At 44.9% G+C, this 21,536-nt stretch overlaps 1 protein-coding gene across 1 annotated transcript in view; it reads left to right on the top strand.

Annotated features, from left to right (window-relative positions):
- The window catches only part of LCP2 (lymphocyte cytosolic protein 2 (SH2 domain containing leukocyte protein of 76kDa)), a 44,603-nt gene extending 23,300 nt beyond the window's left edge, over window positions 1-21,303 (top strand). The window contains exons 7-21 of the mRNA XM_012649688.1: window positions 1,680-1,878; window positions 4,010-4,107; window positions 5,467-5,533; window positions 5,646-5,729; window positions 8,846-8,871; window positions 8,972-8,991; window positions 9,095-9,202; window positions 10,633-10,663; window positions 11,969-11,981; window positions 12,734-12,863; window positions 14,264-14,313; window positions 17,735-17,829; window positions 18,416-18,493; window positions 20,047-20,202; window positions 21,214-21,303. Of these exons, the coding sequence (XP_012505142.1) occupies window positions 1,680-1,878; window positions 4,010-4,107; window positions 5,467-5,533; window positions 5,646-5,729; window positions 8,846-8,871; window positions 8,972-8,991; window positions 9,095-9,202; window positions 10,633-10,663; window positions 11,969-11,981; window positions 12,734-12,863; window positions 14,264-14,313; window positions 17,735-17,829; window positions 18,416-18,493; window positions 20,047-20,202; window positions 21,214-21,303 (1,245 nt within the window). The remainder of the gene's footprint in view (window positions 1-1,679; window positions 1,879-4,009; window positions 4,108-5,466; window positions 5,534-5,645; window positions 5,730-8,845; window positions 8,872-8,971; window positions 8,992-9,094; window positions 9,203-10,632; window positions 10,664-11,968; window positions 11,982-12,733; window positions 12,864-14,263; window positions 14,314-17,734; window positions 17,830-18,415; window positions 18,494-20,046; window positions 20,203-21,213) is intronic.
- The last annotated feature ends 233 nt before the right edge of the window (window positions 21,304-21,536 follow it).

Here is a 21,536-nt window from a genome sequence, read left to right as displayed (position 1 = left end):
CTTCTGATTGCTTGAGCTTGTAAGTCGTTTTTCTTTTACAAGAAAGAGCTCAAGTTAAGTGTTGCTCATGTTTGCAAATCAAGCAAGGTTTAGGTCATTGATGAGCCTGAACAGTTTTGTCTGCTCAGGGGTTCTTCAGGCCTGGTCTCCATTTTAATTTACTTTAACACACATATGGCAGAATATGATTAGCAACCCAACCATGCATACAAATTTAGGAGCCAAATGATAGGGGGAAATAATTGTTGTAGAAGCAGAGAGGAAAAGTCTGTTGTTTGAGAAAGGCTTATGGGGTACAGGGCTGGTGTAAAGTCAGGAACAAGGGGTCTGGGCAGGACAAGAGCCAGGAGGGGCTGGAGAGAGGCCACCTGTGTGTGGACCTCCCCGCACAGGCCACTGTTCTGAAGTGCCGTTCCTCAGGGGCTCGGTCCACCTGCTCCTAAGTTATAAGAACACGGACAGGGCAGAACAAAGTCTTTTTTGGAATTGCGAAGGCACTCAACTCTCCCTTTGCCTTCCTACTTATAGTTGTTTGTTTGTTAACATTCCTGAACTCAAAAATAAACACAAGAATCTTTCAACTGAACAACTTAAATACAGTCTTCCTTAAACCATTTGTCAAAGCTGTCAGGATTTCTAGGATATTGGTACCTCCCTTTCCTGGCAAAGTTGCCACCTCCCATTGCTTCTTTCCACACCACCCTTGACCGCAGAGCTCTGGCTTTGTTCATGGACCCACTGGACCGGACTGGGTTTGTTCATGGACTCACTGGACTGGACTGAATTTGTTCATGTGCCCACTGGACTGGACTGGGTTTGTTCATGAACCCACTGGACAGGACTGAATTTGTTCATGTGCCCACTGGCAAGACAGTGAAGAGCGTCCCTCGCTTGGTGGCTGATGGTGGGAAGTGAGCACCGTGACTGTTCACTTTCATGGATGGCTTCAAAGGCAGGCACCCAGCACCTACGGCTTACTTTCCCTGAGACTCAGGAAGAAGCAAAAATAAAATACGATAAAAATCTCAAATTTAGAGAGCCTTTGTTTCCAAGAGAGTAGCCTCAAACCCAGTGTCAGATTTCATGAATATTAAGATGTCATTCCTATACACTCAGCTCTCAGCAAAAAGGGTAGCACAGCCCTTGACTGTCCCCTCCCAGACACGACCTAATCTCCTTCCAATTAACAGGCTTTGTTTATCTGGCTTCCCCCATTAGCTGGGCCTTCAGTGCTGCTAGGTTATAATGAGAAGAAATTTTCTAAGCACAGGCACACTAAGAACAGAAATGACAATTAACTCTATCATCACAAACGCTCCAGGCGTTTAGTCTTTCTCTTGGTGATGCCTGGAGTAAAAAAGGTGTTGACTCAAGATACAGCCTGTTCCCTATTCCAACACCCTCCCCATTTCTTCTCTCTTTCTGTTGTGCAAAAAAGGTGTCGAGGAAAAGGCACTCACTCGCCTGGTGGTCAGAGACCTTGACTGAGGTCCCAAGTCCAAGACTTCCTGACTCTATGATAGTGTGTGCCCCTCGTCTGTAAAATGGGAGTGACTGCCTCAGGCTACCTGCCCCCCGAGCGTGCCATTGTGAGGCTCTGCGTAGGGAGAGCAGACACAGGCTCGTGGAGTGCCCTGGGGCCTCCACAAACTGCACTGTCCCCGTCCCTGTGTTGGCAGGAAGAAGATGACTATGAAAGTCCCAATGACGATCAGGATGGGGAGGATGACGGTGACTACGAGTCCCCCAACGAGGAGGAAGAGGCACCCGTGGAAGACGACGCCGACTATGAGCCGCCGCCCTCCAACGATGAGGAAGCGCTGCAGAGCTCCATCCTGCCGGCCAAGCCTTTCCCCAACACCAACTCCATGTACATCGGTAAGGGCCTGCCTCCTGGCGCTCCACGCTCAGCTCCCCGCTGCTGCACGGGAGGCCGATGCCCCAGCTTGCCCATGTAGCAGAAAGCTCTGGGTGCTGACGGCAGCTCAGCTTCTTAACAGCTGTGTGGCTTTAGACAAGTGACTCCACCTCTCTGGGCCTCAACGCCCTCATCTGTGAAATAGGGTAATAATCGTCAAGACCACACAGGCTCGCTTGAGGATTCCTAGCACTGCAAACAAATCATTGCCTGTGGTGGCTCGTAGCACTGAGCTGCCACTTGAGGGTATGTGGCAGTTACAACTCATTCTGTGGTTTACTCAGGTACTCGAGAGTACTTTCCCGTTCCTCCCGCCTTTGGCCAAATCATAGTCACACGGCACTACCACCTACAGACTGTCAGAGTAAACAGCAGGACGTCGAGTGGGGGTTGACTACAACTTTAAAAAATTAGACGGTGTTTAAGATTTCTGTTTCTATCTGTCCTGTTAGCCCACTTCTCCCTCATTTATTCACTCCTTCAACAGTTACTGTCACTCTCCCACTAGGAGCCAGGCCCCACTCTAAGTGTTGGGAAAGCACGAGGACAGAAGACACGGTCCGTGTCTCGGGGCCACATTCATGTAGTGGTGGTGACGGAAATGAATACGTACACACTTGCGTCACGCAACTGTAGGTGTGAGCTGGAAGTTGATGATCAATACCGAAAAAAACTGATTCCATTTAATCCTTGTGCTGTGCAGCCCTTTGTCACTTTAAAGCCCTCTCCTGATGCTGCCCCAGCATCTCGTCGTGTGCTGTTAAGCACCCCGTGTGATAAGGACAACGGTGATCAGCTCTGTGTAGTGTACAGGGAAGCGGAGGTCAGAGAAGAAAGGGGGAAGGAAGCTGCTAAGCACCTCGTATGTGCCGGTTGCAAAGACACGGAGTGAACAGGACAGTCCTCGCTCTAAGGATTCTAGTCCAGTGGGCGAGGCAGCATCAAACAAACAAGTCCCAAAATTATGTAACTCAATGATGATACAGGGTCAGGAAGACAAGCGCAAGATGAGGCTGGAGTGTGTGCCTGCGCTGGGCCTGCTCGCCATAAGGAGCTGTGATAGTAAGCTGGTGTTAAAGGATGAGTAGAAGGTGGCTGAGTGGAGATGGATGGGGCAAGGGAGGAGCATTTGAAGTGGTAGAAATGGCCATGCAAAGGCCCTGAGGCTCGAAGGAGCACGGCATGTTAGAGGAGCTGAAAGATGGCCAGTGAGGGGGAGTGGGGCAGGATTAGCCCGGCTGGCCCTTGCTCTGAGCCCCTTCTCTGGGGAAGAGCCACGCCTCTCCGAGGCTGGGACCAGGGTGAGTGACAGAGCACCTAGGGCACAAAACATAAGGAGGCCCTCACTCACTCCCGCTCTTGCCTAACAGTCTTGTTCTGGACTTTCTCTGTCAGAGGGGTAGGACATTGCCAGCCTGTCAACCTGTCCTTAGGGACACTTCTGTGGCAATCGGAGTAATGTGAGTTTCTGTCCAAGGCACGTCCAGGTCCCCATTAAGAGCCTATGATTTAGAAACAGGAGTTGGTGACCAACTTCTCCCTTTATGAGAAGAGATGAGCGAAAGGAGGAAATGTCTGAGCATTTGTGAGGGGACGGAAGGGACCCAGAATAGGATCCTCATGAGCGGCGACAACTTAACCCTGCACGGCAGTGGGTGTGCCCGTGTGACTGTGTGCACGTACGTGTCTCTGTGAGTGCAGCGTGTGCATACACATGCACAAGTGTCTGCGTGCACGCCTATGTGCACACGTGTCTTTGTGTGTCTGTGCGTAGGCAGGCATGTGTACATTTACTTCTTTACAATTTTGTCTGAAAACACTCCCTCCTGGTACTGGCTGAGCTAATGACAAAGGGGCCTTTTTGACTGGCAAAATCTGGATAAAGACCTAATCCTGTGAGGTGAGATGAGAGCTGCTTCTGTGTATGAGGAGAGTGACACAAACTGGGATAGAAAGAGGGGCAGGGAGGGGACAAGGACTCCCCAGCCCCAGTGAAATCCAGGCTGGGTCTCCCATGGCTGGGGTCGCGCTGGCGCTGGCCCCTGAGCGTGGCCGACACTCTCTCACTGGAATATTCTCGCGTTTCCACAGACCGGCCCCCAGCCGGGAAGGCCCCGCAGCAGCCCCCCGTGCCCCCGCAGAGACCGATGGCCGCCCTGCCTCCCCCGACGGCCAGCAGGAACCACTCGGTAGGCAGCCTCCTCCTGTCCTTTTCTGATACTTTGTGTCCACTGCAGTTACTTCCTCTGTCAGAGAGAAAATAAAACCACAAACGCCTTTATCTAATTCTAATTTTGTAAGAAAAGATTATATCTAGGCTGAGAAAATGCATACCCAAGTACTCAGTGTTTCTTTTTCTGGAAGAAATACTGGTGATTTCTATTTCTATCATTATGCTTATTGCTATTTTCTTTGTACCATAAACATCTAAACTCCTTGTATAATAAAAACTCCCCTTCTAATGTTCATTGTGCCGTTACTTGGAAAGAAGTGAAAACTGTAAAATAGATGAAGTCCAGGCACCTACTGGGACTGCGTGGGCGCCCCACCTTCCTTTCCTGCAGAGGGACTTGCGCCACCTGCTGGCCAACACCTGAACTTCCGGGGACAAATGCCTTCAGACCACAGTTTACTAGACAAGGAGCCTAGGGAGTGGGGGAGGCAGCAAACCGCCTTTCCTCTTTCTTCAAGCACACAGGCCGGCTGCTGTGGATCTAGTAGATTCCCAGAGTGACCCTGAGGAGCTCAGATTAAGGAGTCGATAGCTGGCAATGTGTTCTCTTCCCAAGTTTATCTATAAATGTATTTTGCTTTTGAAATCTGAAGACCTTCACCTCCACTACTGGGATGTGGAATTCAATCATCCCCTCAACTCTATCCTGGCACCAAGCAGTGTTCTGGGTGCCAGCGTAGAGTGTGAGCAAGACAAATAAAGTCCCTGCTTTCATAAAGTTTCCACTGGGGTTGGGAGAGACACATCACCAGCGGGTAAACCGCTGTGTGGATGAGATGATGTGAGGAGCTGTGTGTGGTTAGAGAGGCAGAAAGACCAGGTGATAGGACGGTGGGTGGCAAGGTGACAAGGGGCTGGGACAGAATGAGCCAGTTGTGAGAAGAGCTGGGAAAAGAACATTCTGAGCTTCAGATTTTCCAGGAACTACAGAAGACCCCATGGTGGGCACCGGGAGGGGATATAAGAAGGGTTGGGAGTGTGGACAGGCACCAGCTCAGGCAGGGCCTTGCAGACCACAGCGAGTTTTTATTTTGTTTCTGATGTGACAGGAGCCACTGGAGGGCTCATCAGGGACATGACGGGCTCACTCCGCTGCATGCAGAAAATAGCTTTCATAAGAGAGAGCAGAACGGGGAGCTCAGATGGGAGGCGACCTCAGTAGTTCAGAAATGGAGGTGGATATGAGTGGGCGGAGGAGACGGAGATGGAGATGGAGAAACGTGAGAGGATCCAGACATATTTTGGGAAGCAGAACCACCAGGTCTTGCTGATGCATGGGACACGCTTCCTAACGTTTGCGTCTTTTTTTATGTAGCCACTACCCCCACCCCAGCCCAACCACGAAGAGCCTAGCAGAAGCAGAAACCACAAAACGGCCAAGTGTGAGTACCAGGGCTGCTCTGTCTTGCCCACCAGCCCACCCTGCCCCCACCCCAGCCCACGTGCTGCAACTGCCACCACCTTTTAATTGATGTCAGTCTTTTTCCTTTCCAGTGCCGCCTCCTTCGATAGACAGAAGCACAAAACCTCCCCTGGATCGCTCATTAGCTCCGTTTGAAAGAGAGCCCTTCACTCTAGGTGGGTGTGACTCACGTTTGCTAGCGATCGTGGTCAGCATTTCCAGAGTGCTTACTGCATGCTTTTCACATGCACCATCTCATTTACCGGTGGCCACAATACTGTGAAGTAGAGGCTATCGGAATCACCCGCATTCCTACAGATGAGGAAACAGAGGCACAAAGAGAAATCACTCACCTACCAAGTGATGGGAGTAGACACCCAAACCCAGATCAGCCTGATTGTAGGGCTCCTGGGCTGGGCCTGCTTCTCCACGTGACATGTGTGATCTGTGTACGCACATCTCGTTGTCCTCCAGCCGAGACTCCACAGGGGGCTTTGTGGTGCAGAGGGAGGACCTGAGCTAAGAGATGCGAGGTCTCAGGGAGCTGGCGTCTGCTGCTTGTTGAACACAGGGAGGTTACTTTTTCAGGGCTCAGTCTCCTAACTTGTAAGGCAGGTGTTCTGTAAGGAGGAGATGCTTTATAAAACACGAAGCAGCTGTTCAAATGTCAGGGTTGTTTTTTGTTGTATGTATGCAATTGACCAAATATTGGGTATACAGCAATCCTTTTACCCCGCAATTTACAAAATTCTTGGATTGCAGCTACTTCCACATGGAGCTATTTTCAATTCAATTCTAAAACTTAGTTACCATTTATTGAGCAACTACTATGAGGCAAGTGCCTTGCCTACTGCAACTATGCCTACATTATCTCTAATCCTCATGCCAACCCAACAAAGCAGGTGCATTATTATCCCTACTTCCCAGTTGATGAAACTGAGGCTCAAAGAAGTTGAATAATTTGCCTAAATTTGCATAAGTGGGTGCAGGATTTGAACTTATGCCTTTCTGACTTCTAAGTGGCTGCTGTTTTCTACCACATAATGCTGCAGTTGAGGGCCCCGGGTTTTAACTTGCTGTGGATGAGGAGAGTCTGGGGAAGGAACTCTGAAACTGAATAGAGGAGGAGCCCAGAGTCCCAGCCATACCCCAACCCTTCCTTGGCTATGCTCTGAGCAAGGCATTTAGCCTTTTGTGGCCTCACTCCCTTGTCTGTCAGCAAAATGACTTTCAGTCCTTGGATTTGCGGCTGCTGCTTGCTGCTGTTTCCCCAAACTGTGTCACAACTGCGCTGAGTCATGCAAAGCTGTGCTGGCTGTTTTGGTTTGCAACAGTCTGCAGCAGACCTGTGTAATTACGTGAAAATGAAGACAGATTTGACTCAGATTCCAATCCCGCTCGCTGCCGTGAGCCAAGGCATCGCATCAGAAAAGTAGAATCCTGATGTCGAATCCTTCACAATCACCTATCTTTTAAAAGATTACTTTTTACTATTTTTTTAAAAAAATGTTTAAAGACACCCTTTTCTGACAATTCCTGTTCTACTCTTGAATTACTCCCTTTTCTGAGAAGTTTTAGAAGAATTCATGTCTTCTTACAACACTTAGACTCAACATGAGACTCCTACCGTGCCCAGAGAACATATACAAAAATGAGCAGATATTTTTAAAAAGTACATTCCGGCCGGACAATATAAATCTAAGTTTTCTGGGTGTCCCTCTAAAGTAAGGGTTCTACCCCAAACTAAAGTTTTATAAATAATAAACATGTTTATACCATCAAAACTCTCTCACACTGGCCAGTGAGTTCTTCACACTGGGGTAGTATTCTTAGGACATATCATGGGCCTGGCATGTATTTGGTCCTTAAAGAATAATTCATGTTGTGAAAATGCAGCTCCAGGCAGGTTGTCTCGCCTTCACCTTAGGGTGTTCACTGTGCCTGGCTGTAGGAGGGAGGGAGAGAAAGGAAGGTAACTAACAATTGTCAGCCCACATGGATCATGTCAAAGTCCAAATAAAAATGCAGAGATGCATCTCTAAATGTGACGTTTTATTTGGGAGGAAAGAATTGCAATTGAGGGTGTACACACAGACCTTGTGGTCTTCCGTATTTCTGAAGAACAAAGAGAAGGCTGGAGGCTATATAAAAAAGAGGAATGTTGCCTATTACTGTTTGAGAAAGCTCATTGTCACTAGCAAGCTCCCAGGGAGCTGGCAAGTTTAACTGGGGAGTGTCGGCAGTGGGTAAAATTAGCCTTAGTGTTGCAGCCGGTCGGTCGTTTCAGCAACTGTTAGATAAAACTAGTTTGAGGTTACAGCAGGCGATTTCAGCAGCCAGACTTGCAGAGAATTACATTTTTGGAGCAATATTAGTGTCCTGGGTGCTTTCCTCTCCTGGCTTCTTGACTCTGTTTTCGTTGAGTATGACAAGAATGATCCAATTCTTATAATCAGATTTCACCATCATGTGCCTGACCCTGCATATAAATTGTCGACTGATTCTCACAACAAACCTGTAGGGTTTTAGCCTGTAACATCATTGTAGAGATGAAATTGAGACGAAAAAACCTTAAATAACTTGTTCAAGGTCATATAGGATTTGCTTCTAGACCTGGTTGAATCCTCTTAGTAATACTTTTATCACTTTGAAGACAAAGGGCTTACCTATGCTAGGGGACTTTAGATAGAATACAAATTAAATTGCTTGATGAATAACTTTGCAATGCAGAATTCTCAGGTACATCTGGCATTTCCTCAGGGAACCAGAATATCATATATCATCTGTTCGAAAAGAGAAGTAAAACAAAACAAATAAAAACCAACCCCTCCCCCCCCCAAAAAAATGATTTGTAGCACTCAAGGAGATCTCCTGAAACCCTGTTCCCCAAGCTAAAAGTGTCTTTCAGAAACTAAGTGGAGTGCTTTAATATCAAGTGCTCCACGGGACTGGAGAAAAATTAACCCCTTCATGGCAAATGGGTTTATTTTCGATTTGAAAATAAAACTTAGGCTGTACAAAAATATTTTGGCCAATGAGAGAGGCATAAAATCCCAGGAAGACGTTAGTCCTTTTGCTCACGGCTTATGTTCACAAAGCTGTGTGACCGTGGGCAAGACACTTGATTTCTCTGAGCCTATTAAATTAGGTGCTCTGTAAGGGACATTTCCAGATCTGAAGTCTGGAACAGCAGCCCCTGTAAGAGCTCAGATTCATAGTTTCCTCAAACTATGTTTTTAAACCTCATGCTTATAAAGTCCTGTATTCAAGGCGTCTCTGCTGTCATTTACAGGAAAGAAACCAGCATTTTCTGACAAGGTAAGCTTTCTCTCCTCTTTTGTTTTTGTTTGTTTTGCATTTTGTCCTTATTCATTGAAAAGTGCTTGGACACTCATACGTCTTCCCCACTGCCTTGCAGCCCTCTGTCCCAGCGGGAAGGTAAGACGCCCTGTTGCAGCTACATGAAGGTACCCGGGATATTCCACAGACCTCTGCCTTGGCAAAGTTTGTTTCTCACACTTCCTTTCTCTGAACTCTGCAGGCCTCTCGGAGAGCCTTTATCCAAGATACAAAAGCCTCCTTTACCACCAACCACGGAAAGACACGAAAGAAGTAGCCCCCTGCCAGGGAAGAAGCCACCTGTGCCAAAGTAACTGTCTTGTGTTGCTAGAGCTTGTCATTCCAGCAGGGTGGCTGACATAGACAGCCTGCCTAGTGTTAGCTCCATGGTGGGAGCCGAGATTCGTGGGCGCTCCCAGGTGGGGTGGGGTCCTTTTCTTGCGGTGGCTTGAGGAATGTTTAGGCTTCTCAGGCTGAATATAAAGTGCCAGGGTCTCTGAAGAAAATGGAATATAGCTTAGAAATGAGTAGGGAGATGTTTAATCAGGAGTGTGAGATGGCTGCTGTTTGTGGAGACCTTGCCTACAAGCAGTCGAATCTTTAACTGAGTTTTCCTACCTTGTTGCAGCAAAGCCTTCACGGTGCATAGGAACCGCACTTACCATTTTATTTTTCAGTGTAGGTAGCAGAAAGAAAATAACTGGGGGTGGTTTTTAGGTCACTGTAAGGGTCTTCCTTACTGTTCAACCACATTTTGTAATTGCGGGATACTGAGCTCTGCTCTAGTATTTCTTTACTTTGCTATGAAGTCATTCGGGGCCTTTGTACCAAATGGCGTGAATGTATCTGGGGTCAGGCCAACCCTGCTACTTACTAAGGATATAACCAACGCTCTGTTAATCTCATTTGTGAAATCAGGATTTGTACCTATCACCCTTCCTTGGCTGCTGTGAGGATTAAATCAAGGCCAGGGCTAGAGTGTGCCAAAAAGCCCCTTAGTAATGGAGTTCGATAATGTGTTAGTGCAATATTTTTAAACAATCAAAATGAATGCAAAAAAACACGATGAACAAAATATCAAAATTTTAAATACATGCAAAACGAGATGATAATGTGGGGAGCATCTGACACCCAGGAGGTGCTCAACAAATTGCCCTTCTCTTTCCCTTCTCCCGGAAGAGACCGTGCTAAGGGGCAGCAGTGCAGACGCCTGCTGTGGCTCTAAGGCAGCTGTCACCAAATCGGTTTGGCTAGCTTGTTCATCTGGGCCAACTGCACTGAGCCCCCTTTGGAAAAGTCCCAAAGCAGCAGCATTTCCAACCGTCTTTTCTTTACACCAAGGGTGGGCCCTGAAGAAGGCTGTTTTAAAACATCAGCAAAGGAGACTATTACCTAAAATGTTTTCATTTGCTTGGAGAAACAACAGCTCAGTGAAATTTAATAGCTACTAAGGAGTTAGTTTGCTGACTAAACCTTTATATATATATAATTATTTGCTGCAGTAGCTACCCAGAAAAAAGCTTTGCCTAGCTCAGCCTGCAATGATGACAGCACACTGAGTAACCAGATCTCCCCTCCACCCCGCTCCCCTGCCTTTCTGCAGGGATGCGTTGTTTTCCACCTTCCCACGCCTCAGTGGGTTTGATTTCTCATTATTCGATTAAGTGAAACTATATTGTGAGGCTGGTTCTTTGGAACTCTTTGTGTTCAGTTCATTTTCTTTGCCCTAATTCATTTCAGGCATGGATGGGGACAAGACAGAAGAGAGAATGTAAGTACAAAATGTCATTTTGTGAATGCTCGGCACTGGGGAAACCAGAGTGGGCTCCGTGGAGGTTGGGACTCCATCCATCTTGGCCTTCACTGAAGTCCAGCCTGAAGAGGGGTCCTGAGTACTGGGGCCTCCACCTTCGGGGCCTGGGTCTTTCTCTGAGCCTGTCATGCTGCGCTGCTTAGCTCCTGTCCCTGTGAGAGCACCCGGGGTGGCTGGGTTAGCTGCAGCCCCATCCCGTGGTGTAATGAGCAAGGTGAGGGTGGGAAGAGGAAGAGAGGATACCTTGAGGGACGGCCAGGAGTCTGGGCAACGCTGAGGTTCCCAAGGCCTCCGTTTCCCCTTTCAGTACCTCCACGATCTGAAAAAGAGGGCAAATAGCACTTATTGACTGCTTACCATGTGCACATTGCTGTGCTAGCTGCTTCAGGGTGACCAGCTGTCCCTGTTTGCCCAGGGTGCTCCCAGTCTTAGCACTGAAAGTCCCACATCCCAGGAACTCCCTCAGTGCCAGCCAAACCAGGATGGTTCTAGCTTTACACATGCTTTGCATTTAATGACCCTGTGAGGGATCATCCTTTCTCTATTACTGAGAGGAAACTGAGATGCAAGCTGGCCCTTTTGGTCTACTAGTCAATGGCAAAATCACTCGTCTCCTTGAACCTCATCCTTACCTGAGAAGAGAAAATAGCCCTTCCCTTGTCTATTTCACAAGGTTGCCCGGAAGATAAAAGTGGTGAGGGCTGTGGGTGCACCTTGTAAGCCGCACTGTAAATAAATATGGCCGCATGGCTTTTAACAAGAGTGGCCTTGGCAAGGGAGAGGCAAAAAGGAGGCTGAGCTTTGGGTCAGACAGATTTGGGGTGGAGCCCAGTTTTGCAACTTTTGGCAAGGCCGCTGGGACTCCTTCCTGAGGGTCATGTCTCCATTTGTAAAATAAGGATGCGAAATTCCTGGAGGGTTGCTAGGGAAACTGAAGGAAATCTTGTGTATGAATCTTTTTGGGCACATCATAGATATTGTTAATATTATTATGTCTTTGGGCTTTTTTGGGTACCTCTGAATCTATTTCATGCTAAGAACATGAGAAGAGTCTCAAATCAGAGTGTCCTTAAATGATTGTTTGTATTAAGAATCATAAACCACTTGGCAAGTTCTAGTATTCTCCAAAGTATATTGATTATAAAGAGGCATAACTGTCAAAGAAAGAAACAGAGACATTTATTTGATTGAGAAATGCAATTTTGTTTTAGAAATTGTATTTTGATGATACATTAATATTTCTTTTCTTCTTCCCCTGCCCAGGATGAAGATGATGGTATGCTTAGAAATGGCTTTTTATAACTTGTAACTCATTCTTTCATTTATCTGTTTATGCATTCAAATGGGATTTTTGAGTACAGGAACGCTGTAGAATCAATTATAACTGTTAAATTAGTATTAAGTAGACTTATGTCAACTGGTATACTGCACAACTATAATAAAATGGAATTATTTGTTTGGATTACCAAAGAGAACTCTTAAGTTCATGTGTAGCAGTGCAGATTACTGAATTGTACAGCAAAATTAAAAATTGTACGCATGGTTTGATAGAAAAATCTCTCATATTTATGCCCTGTAACAAATGTGGATAAAGAATCAGTAACTGCAGAGAAATGAGATAGCATAAAATTTTGACTTTCATAAAATAAGATAAAAAACTTGTGAACTATTTCTGAGATTCATTATGTTTCCAGTTGACAATTTTCTGCCAAGTTAGGATTTCAAAAATGGAAAAATACAATAAATGTGTATTATAGCGAATGATATAGAATAGCAGCACTTTAAAAATGCATTCTAAGGCGGTATGTCATCTAGAAAAACCTTGAGGGATAGGATCCATCTTACCACTTCCTAATTACGTCTGATCGTTTAGACTTTTGTGTCTGCCTTTTAACTAGCTGTTTCTAATGGATGATTGTTTGGACAGTCATCCACTTAGAATGGGATGCTGGGAGCAGTTCTGGAATGTTCCTTAGAGACACCTGGGTCCTGACAATCTCCTTAATATTTTTCCACTTTTCTGCACAGTGCATCAAAGGCCTCTGCCCCAGCCAGCACTACTTCCTATGAGCTCCAACACTTTTCCTTCGAGATCTACCAAGCCGAGCGCCAAGCACTCTCTCCCATCCTCTCACATGCCTGGAGCTTTCTCAGAAAGGTTTGTGGCTCCGTCATTAAACTGTAGCTTAACATAACATCTGGGTCCACCTGACAGTGAGGTAATGCCAGGTAGGTTGAGGAAGAAAGGAATGAGCCAGTGGATAGTGGGGTCTGAACATTTTATATCTTAAGAGACAAAACCAAGCTGAGCATTAAGAACAATGTGTTAATTCACCACTGTCCTCGAGTCTCTGCTTGGCATAAGAGGAGTGCAGGATTGACTTTCCCCTTGATCACTCCAGATAGAACGGAGCCCTTGGCAGAAAATGGAGGATGCTTTTGCTTTGTGAGTTTAATCAAACACACAACAATCATTAACTTATTTAAGTACTTGGAGTGCATTCTGCAGTTTTGTCAGGAAGACTGAGAAAATCTTGGCAGATGCTAAGAATTGATTGCAGACTCTGCCCCTAGCAGGTCAGTTTTCTCAGCAGCAACAGAGTTTCTCAGCACTCATGATAAGGCTGTGCAGAGACAGAGGCATGAACAGGAGAAAGATCCAGGTCATTGTCCCCAAACCAGCCAAGGATCCTCCTCTTGGTGTCCCCCAAGGCCTTAATATTCAAAGGGAGGAGCCCAATTCCCTCCCCTCTGCATTGTGGGAAACTCACCTTCGGTAAGATGCATACACTCCCGCCAGCTATGGAGAAGGACTCTCACAATGTTTCCTTTGCCCTGGGTGCCTCTCGCCCTGTTTTCTGTGGCTCTTCTCCTTCTTCCTGCTGGTTTCTTCTTGGGCCATGCCTGCTGCTTCTCACGCTGCTGCTCCCTTCCACACTGCGCCCAACCCCCTCCGTCCTCACAGAATACCTCTCAGGAGAGGTTGCTGTGCAGAGCAGACGTTTCCGAAGATTTGGACTGATGGGCGGGGCCTCACTGCTCAGCCTGTTGCGGTCCCCTCCCACCCCTCCCCAGCCCGGCCCTGCCAGTGCTGTGGCTCTCTGGTGCGGCGCCACCTACGCTCTCTTCTTTCGCACCACCCTACCCTCTGCTTGCAGCCCTTTAGGCCCTGGAGTCACCGTTCCCAAAGACATGCCCCTTAACACATCCTCCTACCAAAGAGAGTGCCCTTCCCAGAGGACTTCTGCCATCCTCTGAACTAAAAGACCTCAAACTGCCACCAGTTTTATTAAAGTAACTTTTAAATGTCCTTTACACAGTTTAATTTTGCTGCTGCCGTTGTTGTTTTGGCTCATGATGCTCGTCAGACTTCGGGATGGTCCGTCAAGGGAGAACAGAGAAATGAGTCTAATCAGTTCCTTCTCTCTGCCCAGATCCCCTGGTTTTGAGGGGAGTGGAGGGTGGGAAGCAATGACAAAGCAAGAAGCATCTACCGTGTGGCTTCCCTAACCCAGCTCCCCGTCCAACTAAAATCCCATTCTTTTCCTGTCTCCGCAGCAGTAGCAGTTTTCCACAGAGCGCCTCTCTCCCGCCCTACTTCTCTCAAGGTTTGTACTCGGGGCTTTGGTGACCTGCTCCAGCCATCGCACCTTTGTGACTGGATTCCCAGCCTGTCCCAAAGCCTTTGGCAGGGGTTTTGTTGTTTCCTAAAAGCACCCGACTTCCTCATTCAACACTTGATTCAGTGTCTGCAGTGTTCAAGGGCTGTTGGAATGATAGGATATGACATAAAACACCACACGCACACATATATACATACACGCACATATACACAGAGACATATACACACATGCACACACACACACATACACACATGCACACACACATACACACACAGACATCCTCATACACCCAGACACATACATACACACACGGGCACAGACATACACACACAGGCACATAAGTACACACACACAGACACATACACATTCACACACACACACGCACCTCACCTCCCTCACCTTCCCACGTAGAGCTCTTCCTCCCTGCTGTTTCCGTAGGGAGCTGGAATAGTGCTTGGCTTTCTCTGTAGTGGTGGATTTCCCGATGCATCCGCCCGTGGGCTGTGCGTTGGGGAACATGTTTAAAATACAGACTAAGAGAACTCATCCTCACAGATTCTGACTCGGTAAGTCTGCAGTGAGGCCCAGGGATTTGTATATTAATAATAACCACCTCTGGATGTCCATGGTAAGCATTTGCTTAGAGTTTTCTCCAACTTTAGTGTTCATACAGATTACCTGGGAATCTTGTTACAATGCAGATTCTACTTTGGTAGGTTTGGGATAAAATCAGAAATTCTGCATTTCTAACATTTTCCTGCATGGTGCTGATACTACTGGTTCATGGACCACTTTGAGTAGCAGCAAAAGCCTACAGGGCAGGACTCACTTGTGTTTTTTATCCTTGAAGACTTGCCTACTTGGGAGGGAGGCTGAGGTGGGAGGATCACTTGAGCCCAGGAGCTCGAGGCTACGGTGAGCTGTGATCATGCCTGTGGCCTGTGAATAGCCACTGCACTCCAGCCTGGGTGACGTAGTGAGGCTTTGTCTCAAAAAAAAAAAAAAAAAAAAAACAAACTTGCAAGTGACTGGCACATAATAGGCACTTTTGAAATGCTTGTTGAATGACTGAATGTCAAATGACTGTGAAAAGTTACCTAACTCTAATAAGTAGATTTTTACCACGCCAGGAAATTGGCCTAGTGTTGCCAGATTTTCCAATTTTTTTAAAGAACAGTTGAAAACATAGCCTTTAATGTGAAATTACCCAATTTTTAAATGTCAACTTAAATTTTTAAAAAAAAAATGCTGTGAGGAGCAAACAAAACCCTTTTTTTGCAGTCACGGTTCCTGTGTAGAAACAGCATTTTGTGTTTTAAATAGAAAGCTACACTAGTATGTTTGTATTATGCTTGAGAATAAACATGTTTTTCAGGAACACATCTGTTGTATTCAGGTGGATGTGTCATTCCCCAGATAGGTGAGATCCCACAGCCAACCCCCGTGGCACCCACTAGGTTCTCAGTGTTCGCTAAGCATTTGAGGTGGTTGTGCCCATACTCACCGTATGGTTTTCACAGTTTCCCAGCCCCTTCAATTTTCCCCCATCCCCCAAAGTCACTGCGCTTTGCAAACCCACATTTGTGTAGCCTGCCTGGCCCCCGCAGGCATCTCAGTTCCAGACAGTTCGCTTTACAGCAGTATTTCCCAAGGCAAATTCCACACATCTCCAGTTTTATGAGTTGGTAATAGGGATTATTAACACAAATAGTTAATTATTTTTAGGAATACTACCTTAATCCAAATTGATCCCTGTCCTCTAAGACTGCCAGGATGCATGGTCCTCAGTCTTCTCCACTGGCTGCTCCAATGTCAGGAAGGTAAAGTTGTGTTGTGCATTGTCCAAAAACCTGTCACAATGCCCTTGAGACTCTAGATATTGAGGGTGGTGGGTGACTGCAGTACAAAAGCGTATATGCTTGTCTGTTGTGAATTACGACTTTTGAAAGTGTGATGCTTGCCGGTGGGTGCAGAAGCAGAAAGAGAATACTTTCTCAGCTCTAAAACCTCCATGCAACAGGCCTTGGTTCTATTACTCTCCTAGCTTGTTAGATTTTATTCATTCGACAGGATTATAAAAGTGTAAAAGTGTTGGACTGCAAAAGCAGCGGCGGGGAAGGACTGTTCAGGCGAGGGGGACCTGGAGAAGGAAGGCACCGGCAGCTCAGAGCCAGCCTTACCTGCGCATTTAGAAACAGGGAAGGCCATCGCCAATAATCGTGGTGACAGGGCTCAGGAGACGTCAGCCCTTCCCAGGTCACTCTCCTCCCTCACTGGGTAACAGTGGAGACGCAGTGACAATCCTGGTGCAGAACCACCTGAGGTGCTTGTTAACATGCAGGTTCCTGGGCCCTAGGTGATTTAAAGGCCCCCAGCCATTCTTACTTACGCACAACAACGTTTGGGAACCACAGGTTCAACTCTCGGCTTTGCCACTAATAGTACACGATTTGCTGAGACTCTGAGCCTCCATTTACTCATATGCAAAATGAAGACCATACCCACCTTGCAGTGTTGCTGTGAGAATTCCAGGTAATAGAAACAAAGTGCCTTACTCAAGACAGAGTAGTGCTGAATAAATATTTGTTCAATGTACAAACAGACGATGGATGAATAATTAAAAGAACATTTAACTAAAAGAAGTTTGCAGTTTTTAACAGCTGTCTGGCACACAGAAAAGCCTTGGCAATTACAAGTCGACACAATCAAACCTTTCCCAAGATGGGAAAATGTTCTCATAAAGTTTCAGGGAACTGTAAACAAGAAAAAAGAGCTTTAGAGAAGATGAGGCCCAAGCACTGGGTAATTTATAGGGGCCCAATGAAGACTTCTTGGTTGGTCAAATAATCTGTAGTGTAAGGTGAACACTTTTACCTCTTGAGAACACCAGGTAGCACACTCTGATTTTAAAAACTAACGGTATTCTCAATGTAATTTCATCTTGTCTGGGGTCCCTTACATTTCTTTTCGTGAAAACATTAAGAACATAATTACCTTTATTACCAAATTGTCACGACAGCATTGGGAATCCACCCTGGGTGTGCTGATGTTACAGGAGTCTACGAAAGATCTGTCTCTTGGATATTCTTTTTGATGTTCACATTCATTAAAACAAATGTGAAGTTTTCATAAATGGATCTAGTCACTTTACATCATGTGACATGCGCATCTAGGAAATCGCTCTATGTTGAGGTCGTACTCTCAGAGTTTTACTGGCATGATTACAGAGCAATGCCTGAGCAGCCCTCATAGTTTTGAACAGGTGAAAATTATTTTCAAAGCTCTGGTTGCTTGCAATGTTAATTATTGAAACAATGGCAAGGGCATTTTGAGGGGAAAATGTGTTTTGACAGAAGTAAACAATAGCTTACAGCAAATTAACTTTCCAAATGCTATACTTTTGAAGGCTCTAGCAACAGACCACCTCTCAGAGCTGAAGGCAGAAACTTCCCCTTGCCGGTTCCGAACAAACCTCGGCCCCCATCCCCTGCGGAAGAAGAGGTAATATAGCATATGTTTTCATTTTTGTTTTTCCTCCGTAAATGAATCATCAGAAACTCCCATTGAATAGTCTTTTGTACTTTTATCTTCTATTAGTTTTAGTTTATTTGAAAACATAAATTAAAGGAGAGAATTCGAATGAAAATTATGTTCTTTCTCCTTGGTGTTCTTTTAGACTCTTCCAATGGCAAATGTGTATTTTGTATTAAACAACGAGAAAAATAATTCTATTTTTTGTTTCCTAGCTTATGACCTTGATTAGTGATGCAATTGCTCGTTAACCCAGTTTTTTCATTAAGCATGTTATACTAACCTGAACAAATTATTATATCTGTATCTTTCTTGATTAGAGATTGTCTATTCACAGCTACCTTTGCAACCAGTGTCATGATAAAAAGCAGTTCACGCAAATTATCTTCTATTTAGCCCCACCTAAATGATTCTATATTCAAATTAAGAAAACAAATGCTTTAAACCTCATGGAATCGAGGTGGTGATTTATGGAAATTATTGCTCAGAGGCTTTTCTTTTAACTTACATATGTAACTGCAAAATTTATTCAATTTTTAAAAATTTACATTTTCAGAATTCATTAAATGAAGAGTGGTACCTTTCTTATATTACCCGACCAGAGGCAGAAGCTGCTCTTAGAAGGATAAACCAGGTATTGTGCTATAGTTTATTTTTAAATAGTTATAAATATTAACAGAGAATAAGAAGGGAACTGACTTGTATTGAGCACCAATTATGGGCTAGAAATTCTGCTAGGTGCTGTTGCCACTGTTACACCTAGGAGATCCATTAGTGCTGGCTTCACGACTACCTCCATCCATAGCAATGATTCCTAGGACTCTGGCTGGCAGAAAAATCTAAATTAGGCAGTCATTTGGTTGGCAGACTCTTAGGAGATTTTTTTCAGTGAAAGGAGTCCATCTTATTATGGGAATCATATAGTGTTAGAAGGAGACTCTCTCTCCCCTAAATTTCCAACATCTCACCATTTAGTTCCATTTTCTCTTTACACACAATTGCCATCCACATCGATGCGAAAGGACCAATATTGAAAGAGACAGCAGCAATGTTTTTCCCTTTCCCCTAGACATTTCTAGCGGGTCCTTTAATATAATAAGGTCTTAAACAGATTTCCTGTGGCCCAGTGCCGAACCTTAATCTTAAATCTATTTATCAGAGATGGGAAAGGAAAGATCCTTCATCTTTCCCATCTAAAGTCTACAGCAGTAGTTCTCAACCTTAGCTGTACATTTAGATCATCTGGGAGCTTTTTGAAAATCCCGATTCCTGGGTGTCACCTGCAGATTCTGACTTAGTCTGGGGTGCTGTGTGGGCTCTAAGAGGCTTCAAAACTCAATTCTCATTTGAAGCCAAGACTCTGAGTAGTGGTCCAGAAGGATGTTTGTTTAACAGAGATGATCTGACTGGCTCAATTGACTTGGAATAAAAAGACACGAAGGACAGCTGTTATTGCAAATTGATGGCTATTTAAAGCCATCCAGATTCAGTGAAAGAGAAGGGACTAGTTTAAAGGAGTCCTTAATAATTAATTCTATTTTAACATCAGGTCTTTACAATATTAATATTATGTAGCAATACTTTATTGAATGGAAATTTAAAGTACAAGATGAATCACAACACTAGTTTAGTAAATATTAAAAAAAAGGGTGATAACACAGACAGCTGCATTCGATTTTGTTCAGGTGTCTGATGAATGAAACACTGTATCTAGAGATAATGAGGTTTTAAAAGGGGCCCATTTCATGGGTATTTGGGTGTTTTCTGACTTCAGAAGTCAAAAAGAAAGGTTAGGGAATTCACTCACAGGAATAGGAAGATATATCTTGAGTTAACCAATAAAGTCTTTATTTCTCCTGGCCTTTTATTAACTCAACCACCTATTATTTATTTTTTACTGAAAAAAGATTCCTTTTTTTATCAAGAGACTTCAAAGCAGTTGACTTGGAAATTTCTCCAATACAATCTCTGCTGCCTCTCTCTTGATAACCAAAAAATTCGTGACACGTGGGATCTGTCGCTGTTTGGGAAACTGAGTATTCGTTGACTGACAGGTTGTGCAGTCAACTAGTCGCAAACTGCAACTGACAGGTTTTACAGATCCCCAGAGGGTTTTCTGCTGCTCTTACAGGCAACAATAACAGTGACTTTGACTGCTCCCATAATAACAAGTATTTATCCTTTTAGGATGGCACTTTTCTGGTTAGAGACAGCTCTAAAAAGACAATAACCAATCCGTATGTCCTTATGGTGTTGTACAAAGATAAAGTTTACAACATACAGATCCGTTACCAGGAGGAAAGTCAAGTTTACTTGTTGGGAACTGGGCTCCGAGGGAAAGAGGTAAGGATTTCGAGTTTCAACCTTTCCCCAAATTCTCTTATGTTTCTCTGCGTACCTTCGTGGAGCCCACTGTAACGTTCTTTGGGAGTTCATACTGTATGGTAACTTTAGAGTTAAATCACATGAGCGAGGCCCTTCATTTATTGAAAGAGAAATACAGCAAAATGTTTACAATGGCTACCTCTGCCATAGGAGTCTTTTTGTAACTTTTATTCCAAATAATCTAAAATCACATGTATAACTTTTAAAATCAGGAAAAAAAATGTTACCATTTAAATTTTTTAAAAAATCCAGTTAGGTGGTGTCAAAAGCAAGTCCCTATTGTTCACCTCTGTGACGTAATTTTAATGTAGATTGCAGTGTACTTATAAGCATGTATTTAAAATGGACGCCACTTGGGAAAGGGGAAAAACTAGAATATTTGCTCTGTTGATTATTTAGATACTTGAGTCATTTCTTACTAAAAATGGAGGGCTGGCTCTGTGAAGATGGCCAAATTGTCAAACATAATTTTTCTCTGTTAGGCCAAGGTTCAGATTCTCATGCCAGTGACTTTTTGAGTGGTAATCAGAACTGAAGTGAAAGAAACCATCAGGGATACTTTCATAAAGGAAACTAACAACTAAAGTTAATGCCCCAGACATGCTCTTTTAAGTTCAGAGTTCCAGGAGGAGGACCAGCTGCATCCAACACCTCCAGAACGAGAAACACCATACCCATACCTTCCACTTCACTCCAAATACTTTTAAGTTATGGTAATATTAGTGAGTAGAAAAAAACGCATGATTTTGGTCAAACATTTGAATCACTGGTTCACTGTGGATAGAGATGCATAGACTCTATGGAAGGAGAGGTGTTTGCCCTCCGAGATTTCTCTTGGTCTTGTGTGGAAACATACAAATGCTAACCACTCATTGCAGCTGCCATGAAGGTAGGCACCTAGCAGATTAGTCTTAAAGGAAGTGCATAAGCCTGTTTGGGGTACCTAGGTGACTTCTGACACATGTCTAGAAGGATGAATGGGACTTTTCCCAGCCTGGCCATCAGGACTATGGTGATCAAGGCTATACAAAGAAAGACTTGGCTGCTGAGCCCTTTTGAGCATGGAGGTGGCAATGGGGACACAGTAGAGAGATCATGAAGGAACCGTTGTGCCCTGCTATAGATAACACCCCAACACTGTGAATGAAGTTTGGCCTCCTGATTCCTTATACCTCTTAACATTACTAATGATTTGGAGTGAGGTAGGGATACAGAAACCAAAGCCAAAACCAAAGAGAGCAACCTCAAAGCAAGGGCATTGTAATTAAAATATTTAGAATAAATGACTCTCT

This window comes from Propithecus coquereli, unplaced genomic scaffold (genome assembly GCF_000956105.1).
Source record: "Propithecus coquereli isolate 6110/MARCELLA unplaced genomic scaffold, Pcoq_1.0 Scaffold301, whole genome shotgun sequence".
NCBI lineage: Eukaryota > Metazoa > Chordata > Mammalia > Primates > Indriidae > Propithecus > Propithecus coquereli.
This window is presented reverse-complemented; position numbering and strand designations above follow the sequence as displayed.